The 14,155-nt window shown below is 44.1% G+C and overlaps 1 protein-coding gene across 3 annotated transcripts in view; it reads right to left on the bottom strand.

Moving 5' to 3' along the window:
* The window catches only part of LRP1B (LDL receptor related protein 1B), a 4,835,697-nt gene that overhangs the window by 3,102,523 nt on the left and 1,719,019 nt on the right, over window positions 1-14,155 (bottom strand). For all 3 annotated transcript variants that reach the window (XM_069616528.1, XM_069616527.1, XM_069616526.1), the window contains exon 6: window positions 12,245-12,502. In XM_069616528.1, the coding sequence (XP_069472629.1) occupies window positions 12,245-12,502 (258 nt within the window). The remainder of the gene's footprint in view (window positions 1-12,244; window positions 12,503-14,155) is intronic.

Below are 14,155 nucleotides of genomic sequence, written 5' to 3'. Positions count from 1 at the left end.
GTATGGACACATAGATTTGTCTACAGATTGCCCACACAGCTCATGCAAGCCCAATGTCACTGTGTAAGTCACTGTCACTTGGTCACACCCATTGCAAGCCCATGGAAAGGGGAAGCAGGAGGGGTGTGTGTACCATGAACCCAAGCATCTAACCCAGACAGGACAAGCCTGCATGTGGCCAGCTGGAATACACAGCCACACAAGGCAACACACTGTTAAAAAAAAAAATACAAAAAAATACAAAAATCAAAAATGGCCATGTGTGGACCAGGGGGGAGGCCACCCAGGAGGTTCGAGGACAGGGTGCACCCCAACACCCACCTGCGTGGATGTTGCGAGAAAAGAAAAATACCTCCATGGGCTCATGGCCTGCACGGTTACGCCAATGTGGGAGAACTGCTGTCGCTCTCTTCACCCTCTGCTGCTACATCAGGAGGTGGCGGTGCTATGGAAGGCAGCCCATGCAAAGCCCTGTTATGGTCCTCCATGGCAGCAAGCATGCAGGTGTTGAAGGTCTGGTTCTGGAGGATAATAGCACGGAGATCCCCATGCAGCACCTCACGGGTTGCCTGCATTTCTGCATGCATGGCCTCGCATGATGCCCGGATCACCTCACGAGTTGCTTGCAGCTCAGCTGAGAGCGAACGTGTGAGCTACTCCAGCTGCTGTTCTGACCTAATTTTTTGGAAGCCTCAAGTTCACCCAGAGTCTCCCTGAGGAAATGGAGTTCTAACATCAGGGCTTCCCTGTGGCCCTGTGACTCTAAAGATATGGCTTCGCGCAGAGTCTCCATTGCTGCCCGTCGGTCCCTGTTGGATGCCAACATGTCTTCCCTGTGTGATTGGCAAATGGAGTCTGTTGCCTGCTGTTGTTACTCCCTCTGCCTTTCAGGGGGGAGATGGCTGAGCCATCATTTCAACCGATGCTCCCTGTTGTGCTGCTATACTGTACATGGAGTTTTCCCATACAGTATAGCCTGGTGGCGTACGGCCACTGCGTCGGCGGGCACCACACCTGATTGGGGCAAGGCGATCTGCACCTTGCTGTGCTGGCACTGCCTGATGCTGCAGGACTGCATTCCCCCTCTGATCTGCTGGCCCAGGAACAGGATCAGATGTTGTGGAGTGTAATCCTGCATCCGTAACCACCAAAGGCTGAGTTACCAACACTGACATCCCCATAGACCTACCCCCGGTGCAGGTGGGTTGGACAGAACAGCATCCCTGCCAGAAACACTCACCTGTGATAGCACGTAAGTCCCACTGTCCGATTCTGCACCTGAATCATAGAGGTATGAGGAGGTGCACCCAGGGACACCCATGGACAGTATAGTCTGCAGGCGGATAGGGTTTTCACCCACCACCACACCACGTCCTCCACTGGTGCCCAGTCGTGGCTGAGATTCCTCCTGGGTCTGCACCATCTCCTCCACCTCAGCAGCATCAAGTGCGTCATCACTGTCATGATGCCTACCCCCGGAGCACCAGGCCAGGCCCAGCACCCCCGGGAGCAGGCATCATGCCCCCGGGTAAAAACCCAGCAGCCCTTTATAGGGGCTCTTTGGACTCTGTCCTGGCACCGTTGGCGCCAGGCTCATGTTGGACATCAGTCCTGGCGCCATAGGCGCCAGGCTCATAAGGGGAAGTGTTTGGTGCACTTACCTGAAGCAGACCATGCTGCACACTCACCTGATGCAGACCATGCTGCATGAAGAACCAAGCCAAAGGAGGCTTAGGAGGGACTATTTTTCTGAAGGAACTATTTTGTTACTTGGTTGGGGCTGTGGAAGAATACTCACCTGGAACTTCTTCCAAGGCTATTTAAGCCACGCCCGGACAGCCACACGTACTTCGCGTTGTTCTACATCCCAGCAGCTGAACGCTCACCGTGTCTGCTCCTGAACCTGGACTCTAGCCATGCCCGCCTCGAACCTGGAACACCTGTAAGGGAATAAGAGAAGGGAAAGGTGAAAACCAAGAACTTATTCAACCTTCTAACCTGCATCCGGAATCTTCACGCCAGCATTCCTGAAGGAAGACTTCCATTTAAAAGCACTGCGTTGCTCGCTGCAGCGCCGCGCTTCACTCACCTGTTCCCGAGACGCCGCCCGGCCCCATCGCGGCTCTCAGCACCAGTCGCCACATCTCTGCACCTAGGGGAGAGAAGAAGAGACAAAAGGTGAGCAAGGGAACACAAGAGGAAAGCCGAATTTTCAGCCATATTACTTACCGGCTTTTCTTGGTGAACCATTCCACATCTCGGGTCGGCGCTGCATCTTTGGCAGGTACCGCACCCCGGCCCCTATGGGGAAAGGACAAAAGACATTACTGGGGAATTATAATGACATTTAGAGGGGTCGCCCTCATCACTAACTGACCTGATTTTACCACCAGCAATTTAACTCATCAACGCATTGCCTTTGTTCTGCACCTGAAATAAAGGACAGATCACAGGTTAGGAAAAACAACATAAAAGGAGGCTCACACTTGAACGTTTGCATCTTCATACTTACGCCGTATCGCTCAGAAAAGTCAAGTGGATTTGCCAGCGCCATTCTGAAAACTAGTGAAGTAACTGGACGAATGCGCGCCCCTGCACCAGAAGCAGGATGGAGAGTTCATCCTTCCAAACCATAAGGTGAGCTTAAACCGGGGGTTTTGGAGGAAGTCAGAGAAGAACGAAGGGGGAAATGGGGGAGCAAGCACACTATTCAGCAGACAGTTAATCCCCTTTCTCATCTGCAGAAGGATATTGTAACGCTCACCTGATTCCCGTAGAGGCGCCGGTCTTGACTGGGCATATACCGTATCTTCAAAGGTGATGTGTAACACACGGCTGGCTCTTTGGGCTGGACCTCTGTGCACTCTATGTCTGACTCGAAGGGTAAGATGTCTGCAGATAGAAAATATGGGATTAAGGAACTGGGTTATTGAATGTCTCTCTCTTCTTCCCTTTCTCTTCTCCTGTAGAACCCCAAAGGTTAACGCTCTCACCTTAGGTAAGTGAACGCTGTGCTCTCCATCTGCCTCAGGGCAGGGTGCTGTAACCAGTTTCTTCACTGGATAAGGGGAGCAGGCCTCTTGACTTCAGAGGACTGCTGTCCGTCGTTTACTGCACGAACGGTAAGTTTCGAGTAATTCTAATGTCTTTAAAGTCTTTAGTAATGATGTCTCTTGTTTTGCAGGGTTCCGGCGATGGCGGATGACGGGCTGAAGTGAGTTGAAGATGGAGCCCGTGTGATGAATAGAAGCGCCTGGAAGCACGTAAGTAAGCGCTTGTTGCCTGCTTCACGATGCGCTCTAACTGTCTTTTTATTTTGCAGGTACAAGTTCGGAGCGGCTGCAGGGTGCCGGAATACCCACTGGGTTAGATGTGGAAAGGAGTAATGGCACGTGAGTATTAAAGTTCCCCAATGTCTTTAAACGCACCTTGTTTTGTCTTTCGGATGCGGGATGCAGCGCCGAAGGCCTCCGGAGCGTGCGAAGAGTTGGTAAGCTTTTGTCTTTCAGATGCCGGAATGCAGTGTGAAGACCTCCGGAGCGCACGAAGAGTAGGTAAGCCTTTGTCTTTCAGATGCCGGAATGCAGCGCGAGGCGTTGGTGACAGCCGATGGACCAGGTAAGTGAAGAGCTGTCACTGAAGACCGTAATGCTAACCTGTTCTTTCTTGTTTTTATAGGTGTTGCTGAAGACTGGATTCAGGATGGTAAGCCTTTTTCCTTAGGCCCAGGATCAGATGCAGAAGACACGATGAGCGTTCTGCTGCAGAGGATGCAGAATAACGCAAAGCAAGATTCATCCATCGGGTGTGGTTTAAATAGCCTCCTGTAGTGCTTAGTTGTCTCCTTCCACAGCCACGCCTAGGTAAGAAAAGAGTTTCTGCTTTCCAGAAGAGTTCCAGTGTTCTGAATCTAGGGAGTGGCTCCTGCCCCACCCAACAGGAAAAGTAGTTCCAAACAGAAGAGGATCAGAGGCTCAACTGGCAGGCAAGTAAGCAGCATGGTCTGCTGCAGGTAAGTCCACCCAAGCATTATGAGCCCGGCACTTCCAGCGCTGGGACTGGGCATATTTATGAGCCTGGTGCCACTGGCGCCAGGACTGGGTCCAAAAGGTCCCAATTGGGACTGGTTGGCACTCGGAACCTGGGTTATGGATCTGCTTCCAAGGGAGTTGGGAAAACCCTGACCTTTTGGAAGCAGAGATCATGACAGATATTCCTACGGGCCAGACAAGCAAGATTTGGGGGTCCTGTTCAATCGGTGGTCCGAATTCTGCACATCACGCTTGAAGAGGCCACAGCAACCCAGACCAGACCAGCGCCTCCGTGGGAGCCAGGTGAGCGTTACAATCACCTGCAAAAACATGAAAGACAACAAATGGAAACAGACATGAGCACCATATCACACACATAGGCCTGACAAGGCAGAGATCCAGTACATGAATAACACATGTACCACATGACTATAACCCTGGCATGCATGCACTGTCAATGAGTTGGATGGGGAGGCAAAAAGCAGACACTGAGGACTCCAAGATGGAAAATCAACACATCTGCTGGATGCTAGATAGCACTGGCATCACAGATTAGCCTGTGAGTGGCATGGGCAATCCACATACATGACACATGCCAGCACACAGATGGCACGTAGCATAGCCATGGTACATTTGACAAGTATAGCCATATGTCAGTGAATGAGTACTGTCACCCATCCATGTGAGATGAGATGGAAAATGCAAAATAGTGTGACAAAATACGCATGTTCCATACACTGCAACACATCCAGTGTGCAATAATACAGTGATGGCAGGCAGATGGATACATCAATGGTTGGTCACTTCAACATGACAGGAAACAACAATCATGTTCCACATTCAAACAGGCCCCGAAAATTAATGTGAGCAGGCCCTTACTCAATCAGCCTGAATGATCAAATCATTCCCATAACAAGGTAATAAATGTGGGCCATTGTGGGGTGTTATCTATGACAGAACCATGTCACAGATGTGGCATTAGGGCAGAAAAATGCGTTGCAAAAATGGGAGGATTGAAACAATCAGGGTGAATGAACACTGAAAAATCAAAACAATGTTGTTGCAAAATGACAGTTCAAGGGCAACTGCAGTAATGTGGCGCTAATTGGCTACTGTGGTCAGAAGGGATACTGTCATACCTAAACCCAAGGCCAGTGAATGGTTTGGAGGAAGCACATGGGTGACCCATACCACTCAGGAGTACACACCCTCACCTGGCACTCAATCATTACACATCACCCAAGAAACATACACATGGATTACGCACACTTGCATGGGCACTCACCGGACAATGCCTCATAATCTGGTAGGTCTCCCACGCCTTGGATCTGTTCCTCTGTGACGAAGGTTCCAGCAACAGACTCATGTTCAGTGAGTCGGTCGTCCTCTGGTGGAGACCCACCGCCAGTCACCAGATTAGAGGCATCATTGGAAGCCAGCTTGTTCTTTGCTCTGCGTTTAAGGTAATTCCACCGCTTGTAGCAATCATCAGCTGTGCGCCTCACAAATACAAGGGCACTAATGTGGTCTGCGATGGTCTGCCAGTGGGCTCTACGTTGAGCAGTCATAGTCTTACAGCCTGCAGTCACCACATTTCGCATGCACTTGTGGCCTATGTGCCAACACATAGGCCACAAGTGCATCAAGTTCGGTGTCATTGAAGCTAGGCTTCCTTGACGTGCCAGAGTGTGTAGCCGTGACTGGGGTCTCAGCCTGTACTTCAAGAGCACCCTTCTTCTTCTTCTTGGAAGGTGGTGCGGATCCTGAGTGGCTTACACTGCTCTGGTCAGTAGGGGCAGAAGCCCAGGTGGACTGGGTACTAGAAGCCTCTAAAGGCACAATGACCATAGGACTTGGTGCAGGCATTTGGCTGCAGGGTGATGTTGGCAGGGCCAACATCGGTGTGATGGACCTGGACCGAAACTGTCCCAGAGGGGAGACTCGAAGCTGGGGTGGGTTGAGCTGCAGCTGCCCCTGCAGCCTCCCCACCCTGGCTACTTGGGGCAGCAGATGATATTGCTGCCCCAGATCCACATGGCCTGGTGACAGCAACTTTCACCGCCACACGTGTATTAGACTTGCTGACCTGGAAGTCAGCCTGGGAGTCATCCTGTGCCGGTTCAGGTGACAAAATGGGCCTTTCCAACAAGGGCTGAGCTGGGATGGTGTCAGCTTCGTTTCCCACAACCATTGGGGGGAGGGCATAGGTGGCCCCAATTGGTCCTCCACACACTGGGCTCTAGGGGCACCTGTAGGATTATTTAGCGTGTTTTTGGAGTGCAGCACCACTGCATGAGATCAATGTATTGCTATAATGTGGTCCAGCAAGCCATGTGTTGCCAATGTAACATATGGATATGTAAATGAAGACAGGCTACTCAGTCAAAAAAAACACATCATTTTTTTCACAGTTAAAAACGCACCATTTTTTTTTCTCACCTGAAATGCCTCTGTTGCAGGAGACACATTAGATGATTAATGAACTAATATAATTAACAGTACTAACATGATTCTAACTTATTAATATCATAATGTGTTTTCCAAGTGCAAAATGAGGCAGTATGAAACTCATTTTAAACGGACATTTGGATTTTTTCTTTTCCTTTCTCTTTCTCTGTGCTTTGCAAGTCAACTGATGCACTGTTCTTTTTATTGTTGCAAAGAATCTAATGAAATGCCATGTATTTTGCAATTGCTTCTCTTATGTTTATTCTAGAAAAGACTGCCTCGCAAAACTGGTAATGTATGATTTTTTAAATGAAACTGATGTAAATTCCAATCTGTGTAAAGGCTTCTATTTGCTTCTGTTTTTCTCTGGTGCAGTTAGCCCATATCACCTGATAAAAAGGGAGGTTATTAGGTAATATATGCCAAGGATCCCATGTGGAAAAAGTTATGTTATGAGTAGTTATAAATAGCTGTGTGTGTGGTTCCACTCAGTGTATATATGTGTGTGACTTCTGAGTGGAACACAATCTGATAGTCTGCTGGACGTACAAGGGTCAGCAGAGAGAGAGGCCTCTGGAAATAGTTTCACTAATGTAAATAAATAAGTGATTATACCACATCTTATTGTGAATACTTTATGGAAGCATAGCTCACTGGTGTAGATAAATCAGTGATAACAGCCATAAGTGACGCTCCATATGAAAATGTGGTGTTCTTGAATAATGTAGAAGCCTGAGGCCTCTAGAGATCACAAGAACAGTCTAAACAAAAGAAAGGGGCTTCATATGTTCATATGCAGCCCTATTCAGGTTCGTCACGACTGCTCATGGATAGTACACCTGCAGCTGTATTGGGTTGTATATAGAGATCAGTTTGTGCTGTTTTTTCACCTCTAAACCTTTGCAACATCGCTGTTTGCCAAACTAACAAATGAATGCACTCATATGTCACCTGTCATTCTTGGAACACATCTGCCCAAGATCTGTCTATAGGTTTAGGCTGTGTGACTTTCTAAAAGAAGCTGACTAAAAACTGGGAATGTTCCCAATACAAATAAACAAAAAAAAGGTACACAAATCCACTGTTGTTGACACTGAATATATGCTGGATAGATTTGCGCCAACTGTTTTGGCAGACCCCTGCAATTAATTTGTCTGCAACATTTCATGCAGAGTGGTAAAATGGGTCAAAACTTAGTGGGCACAGAGGTTTGGCACAGCCTGTCTGTCAGAGGCTCTCATAGAAAAATAGAAGATGTCAGCCTGTTCAGACTGAATGTTGTATTTTAAATATATAATTATAATTCATATTTACCCTCATCTCTTTTTTTTTATAATGCAGATATTTATCTCTGTCATTTGACATGCTAAAAAGCCCAGAAAATGTGTGTTTAGTAACCCAAACGGAACCACATATATATGTGTATATTTTTAAGAATATGGCAACTCAACATTTCTAGAGAACCTTATTACTTCATACAGTTTAAAGTTGGATGAAGTCACGAAATTGAGAGAAGTGGACATATGGAGAAATGGTAGTGAAATTGAGTTTTGGGAACTTTCCCTGTCAGCTTTCTCAAACAAAACATGAACAACTACAGGTCCAATGTTCATAGAAACACTTGGGTACAGGAGCGTTAGTAATGCCCCATCATAGCATATCATATATCATATAATATGCACTTAATTTATATACATAAAGACAAGTCAGAAAAACAATTACAAAGGTATCACAGCATTTAATGATAAATCTTCCTGCATGATTGTGTTCAAAGCTAAACACAATAACAAGGCTTCACAATTAAGAAAAACCACGAGCCCTAGGACATTCTTTGACAGAGGAGACACCCTAACCAGTGTGCATTTTCTGACGAAGAAGACCAAAAACCTACCTATGATACCAAAGGCTTGTGAGAGAAAGGACCACAGAGGACAGAAAATGAACAATATCAAATGACACCTGTTACATTTTATATCCTAGAGCCGCACTTGTATGTTGGCTCCATGCACAATAGAGCTTCGCCTTAAATTGCATGGTCTAACAGGGATGTAAATGTCAGAAGAACTATGAGAAGCTGCACACCCGAGTTTTAGCTTTGTCGTGGCCAGAATCTCTTCTAGGGCCAAGCCTTCATCAGGGCAAGTATGGATTAAGGAATGAAAAGTGGGCATCTAACATCCATCTGGCACAAACAGACAAATCCATGATTAGATATAGGGTATACGCTCATTCAGACAAACACACAGGATTATTCAAAACAGTTTTTGGGCAAAAACTGTTGGGTTATAAATGTTCATACCTAGTTTAATCCCTTATTGACTTATGTGCAAATAAAATGCAGAGGAATAGTCCTGTGGGCTGGAACCACACATCACTCCCTGGACAATCATGACAAATTCATGCACGTCAGGTTGCCTTTTTTAAACGGTACAGCGTATGCACAAAGTCATGGCTTGATTAAATGATCGTGTTCGTGCACATCGGGTTTTCTCTTTCAAGTGGCACAGCGCGTGCACTCAAACATGGCTACAATGCTCGCCAGAGAGGTGTGTCACAAAGGTTCAACAACCAAAGGCTCTCTCAAACAAAATAGCCAAGGACAAAATGGCGGAAGTAAAATAGATCACTCGTTATTTGGATAACATTGAATCAGAGAGCGTACCTAATGGAAATTAGATGTGATCCAAATCCACTCTGGGAGGGTTTTATGCAATATTTAGGCTGAAACCCTAATTAATTAAAAGAGAGTGTCCTCTCAAATCTGGGGCCCAAATGGATTGATTGCAGACAGAACTGCTTTGGGGGGAGCAGATTGGATGAATCCAAGGCTTTATCCATGGGGACTGATTCATCGAAGAGATCCCAGGCTGAGAGGGATTTGGGAGCCATAACCTGTGACATGTGCCCAAAGACAGAGACAGATATCTGGTGGTCCCTGCCTGATTCAATTGTCGAGGGACAGAACCAAAGTGAGTTTAGATGCACTGCAGCATTGTGCTTTCTTTCTATGGGTATATTTATTTCTGGAACCCTGATTACATTTATATCACTGTTTGCAATCTATGATTTCTACAATCTCTAGGTCATACAAATTGAGATTGGTTCTTCAGAGATCTGATGTAGTGTGGCTGCTATGGCCAATAAGGTAATTGAACCCTATTTCCCAGACAAATCATCAAAGTGGATGTGCTGATGTTAAAAAAGGACCTGGGTCACTAAGAGGAAAGATACACTGATAAAAAAGCCTTCTGTCCTAGTTGTCCCATTCTAGAGTTCTGCATTGTTCTTTCTTTAGTTGGTCAGTTAGTGGAGATAAATCTCCGGAAGTTGCGTATGAAGCACTGATAATATCACCCTAAGCCTAGAAAGGCTTACATGTCCTTCTTTGTGACTGGTCGTTTTACTTGGACTTCCGCCTCTACCTTTGCCGTCTGAAGAAGTGCCTTGCCATTCTCCACTTAGAAACCCAGATATGTTAGCGTTGCCTGTGCTAAGAGACATAAATCAGGGTTTGTAGTCAAGTGGGCCTTCCTCAGTTGGTTGTAGATTGCAATGAGATGGTATAGATGTTCCTATCAATTCGAGCTCCAATCATCGACTCCAACAATTTCATCCAGAAGCCACCACTGCTTTAAGCCCTGACCACTGTTTCCATGCAGGCATGTCGTGTACTGTCCATGGCTGTGTACCGGATTCAAAGTATCCGTTTGTTTCCCTGTTTTCTTGTCATTCAATGTTTATGCAGTGTTAGGCTTTGTTCTCCTTTGTTCTGTGTTGGCCTTTGGGTCAAGTATTTACATGAGGTATTTTGCCAGTGCTTCTTGCCATACCGCACAATCTTTCTGACTGCCATGTAGACTTCCAGCTCTGTCCAGCAGCTTGCTCTCTCTCTTGCTCTCTTATCGGGCTGTGCTGGGCTTGCTCTTCTCAGCTGTTAAAGCAGTCCAGGGTTTCTGGAGTGTTTCAGTTTTGTGGGTGGGTGGTTTGTCTTCTTCTGAATTTCTGGAAGATTTACAGTTACTCTGCAGGTTATTTTGAACAGATTCAGATCTGAAAACACAAGTAAAACACAGGTGAGCATTTTGGTAATGAGGAATAGTTGGAGATAGGGGTCTGTAGAGATGAATGCAGGCACGACGGGTTGGCAGGATTTGTGTCCCTCTCTGCCATTGTCCCCCTCAAGGTTTCAACTGGCTCTGGATAGCTCGCTGGTATGCCGCCCAGACCCAGCTGAGAGGGAGTGCCATTCCCTCAAGACAAAGCCTTTTGTATGGTCTTGTTACATCCATTAATGCTGATTCTCATGTATTCCATTTAGGCATTGGAATTCCAAGACTAATTAAAAAAAGTTATTGGTTAGCCTTGCTCTTGTGATAGAGAAAGTGCATTGGCAATGCCCAGTTCCCTTAAGTGGTTGGCTGGTTTGTCTGTGAACCGGAAACTACCAATGAACCAAAATCATGCATTGACATATTACAAGAAGTGTTTATTACATTACATTATAGGATTTCATTTTCAGAATGCAACAACACCAATCAAGTTGGAAGCTACAATGTTTGTGTAATAACTAAATCAGGTAATGCAACATGTGGTCCTTTCTATTTCATTCCTATTTACACGGAATGACTAAAGTCAGGATAAAGAATAGGCGTTTTGAGAGAATACTGGCAAGTAACATGCATGCTTTGTGTAAACCTGGATGTGTATTAGATGGAATGGTGATCCATTGAAATGAAATGATATGATCATCACTTTACATGTTCTACCAAACGTTCACAGATATGTCAATGCAATTGCCACCTGGCCATCTGTACTGTATGAAGAGTTTAAACTAAGGCATCAACAGGCGGATGACAATGGTTTGCTCATGTGTAATCTGCCATCATTGTTTTACAGCCCAACCCAATTTTCCATGTCAGTCACAGTGAACAGAGCATTTCGGTTTGGTAGCTCAACATATCCAATAATCAGGTCTTGAATAGTTCCAACAATGATTCTTTCAAGAAATCAGAATCATTGCCATTCTCAGAGAAAACATACTTTAATAACTATGTGATACGATGTAATCAATGAAATACTTAATTAACAATGACATAATTTAAGATTGAAACAGCAAAACATGTTTTCCTGTTTGTCAGTAAACCTGGCCATATAGGTTGCCATGCCTTACCTTATCTATACTTCGACTTTGCCCGTGTTTGTCCTTCCATTAAAAAAAATAAAACTTGTACCAGGAAATCTATTATATTAAAGGCATATATATATTAGAACACACAGACATGTATCTTCAAAAACCAAGCCCAGACTGTGCCTAATGCAAGCAAAATCTACGTTAAAATGTGTTTATAGAAGCAGCTCTACAATATCTTGCAGGCATCTAATGTTCAAATGTATAAACACAATTCATAAAGCAATGACATGTGATGTTTGTTTTGCTTTTTGTCTGGTTTGAGTTGTACAACATAGCACCTGACTGGTGATACAATTTAGGAATGGCAAGTGAAGCCTTTGTTTTTGTGGGTTCAGAATGAAACAGGTATCGAATGGCATTCACTATTTAACACACACGTATGTGAAAAGAAGCAATACCATGACATAGCAGTTGTTAATAATATCCTCCTGGCTTGTGCTATAGTTATGGAACTAGAAGGCACAATCTTTCTTCAGTTTAAACAAAAACGTATTTTAATTAAAAAAAACACATTTAAGAAATCCCACGTTTAAACAAAATCAAATAGGCTATTGAATAAATAAAAACAACTTACTGTGAAGATACTGCGAGATATTTATTGTCCATTCCCCAACAATCGCCAAAGATGTTGTGAAATTCCCACAGTTCAGTTTATTTTCAGGTTCTATGGATTCAATCCAACAAACGGTCTCCTTATCAAAGATAAAATCCAATGTTTGTATTCCATTTGCGTTCACTGGGCTTGAGGTAGACACATTACTCCCATTGAGAAATACCACTTCCAATGTTTCGGAGTTTGCAATAAGAAGAACTGGAAATCTTTCAGCAGGCTCTAAAATGCAATAAAATCAAATACAGATATGGATATCAAGGTTGTTCTAATGAAAGACAAACACATGGCTTTCGTCTATTTCAATACATTCACATTGGTTCTAGACTCTTATCCTCTATACTTTTGTGTTTCTTGCTTTTCATTTATAATGGTTTTCACAACGACAATGCTTATCAGAATAATATAATTTTCTCTTTCTTAGAATTGAGATTTCTCAAAATATTAGCTCATGCAATTGGAGACAGCTCTATTTGTTTCTCCCATCTTTCAGGAATTGATCAATGAAGATAATTGGTTTGTTTGCCTTATGATTTAAATGACAAAAGGCATATATACAAGGGACAAACCAGGGATATCCCAGGTCTGTGTTAAATTCTTTACATACAGCAGTCATGTCTAGTAAGGTGGCACACATGTCACATATGTTACACCTCAAGAAAAATAATGGGTTTTAATATATGCTCCAAATACATGCTCTTGATAGAACAGCACATGGAATATTATGTGATGAAATTAGTGTTAAGAACTCTATTAACTGTAGCTATTATTGAACAAAAAGGATGTTGTGAAACTGCAGCCGGTACTAACACCTAATTCAACACAGACAATTCAATGATTATTGGAAAGAAATATCATTTGATTTGAAAATCATATACTACCGAAACCAGCAGATTTAGTTCAACACATATGTTCTTAGAAAGAGAATACTTCTGAGAGAGATCTGGAATCTATGGAAGTGCAAAGTAGTTAAAAGAAAATGAGCCGTTGTTGAAAGGCCTAGTGATTATGACTACTAACACAGCAAAAATGAACAAGCCTGTCTGTTCCATTTGCAATTAATTAATGCACAGCAAAATGGTGCACTAGGGATGTTGTCAAACACAGAAGCAATACACACTATCATGCACTTCTTTACTAATAGCCTTTTCAACAATAGGTCAACCCTCTTATTGTGCAAAGAGCAGCCCTACATTTGCAACCCAATCATGGGGTTCACAAAGATAAACATGCATATGTCATTTAAATGAGCAACTGCAGGCATGTACAATCCAATGTCCTTGGGATCCCTAAACCACACATAAAATAATCCAAAGGAACATCTTCCTTGCAGTGAAAATAAACGTTCTTACTACATCAGGACCTCTTGGAATTGACGGCAAGGGTTTTATGAAGCCCACAAGAATCATTTCAAACCAGCCAAACAGAACAGCATTTGTTTAAATTGGGCGGGCTTTTTGATAGATATTCTGAAGAAATTAATTCATACATACTGACTGAGTTATTGCACATGTTGTGCATGGTTTTGATGAGGAGATTTTAATAATGTATATACCAACTACTTCCTACATGCCTTGCACATGCTTATATGTATGTGTTATCACTTTTAACTTTGAACAATAAAACAAATACCAGGGACTGCCATTACTACTCGAAAGGTAATCATTCCAGTAGTCTTAGGAAAAGTAGGCTAAACTTTTTCTGATGACAAACCAATTTTTCTTGAGAATTGCAACAATAGATAATAAAGTTGAGAGAATACAACGTACAACATCCATGTACTTAGTGTGTTTCTGTGAGCCGTACACACACACATACACAGACACTCATGGCCCTCTGCTCCCAGGTCAGATGTGATGTGGCCAGTGATGAAGA

Source organism: Ambystoma mexicanum, chromosome 9 (assembly GCF_040938575.1).
Source record: "Ambystoma mexicanum isolate Mex_15411 chromosome 9, UKY_AmexF1_1, whole genome shotgun sequence".
Taxonomy (NCBI): Eukaryota; Metazoa; Chordata; class Amphibia; order Caudata; family Ambystomatidae; genus Ambystoma; species Ambystoma mexicanum.
The sequence above is the reverse complement of the archived record's forward strand: the minus strand, read 5'-3'. Positions and strand labels throughout refer to the sequence as shown.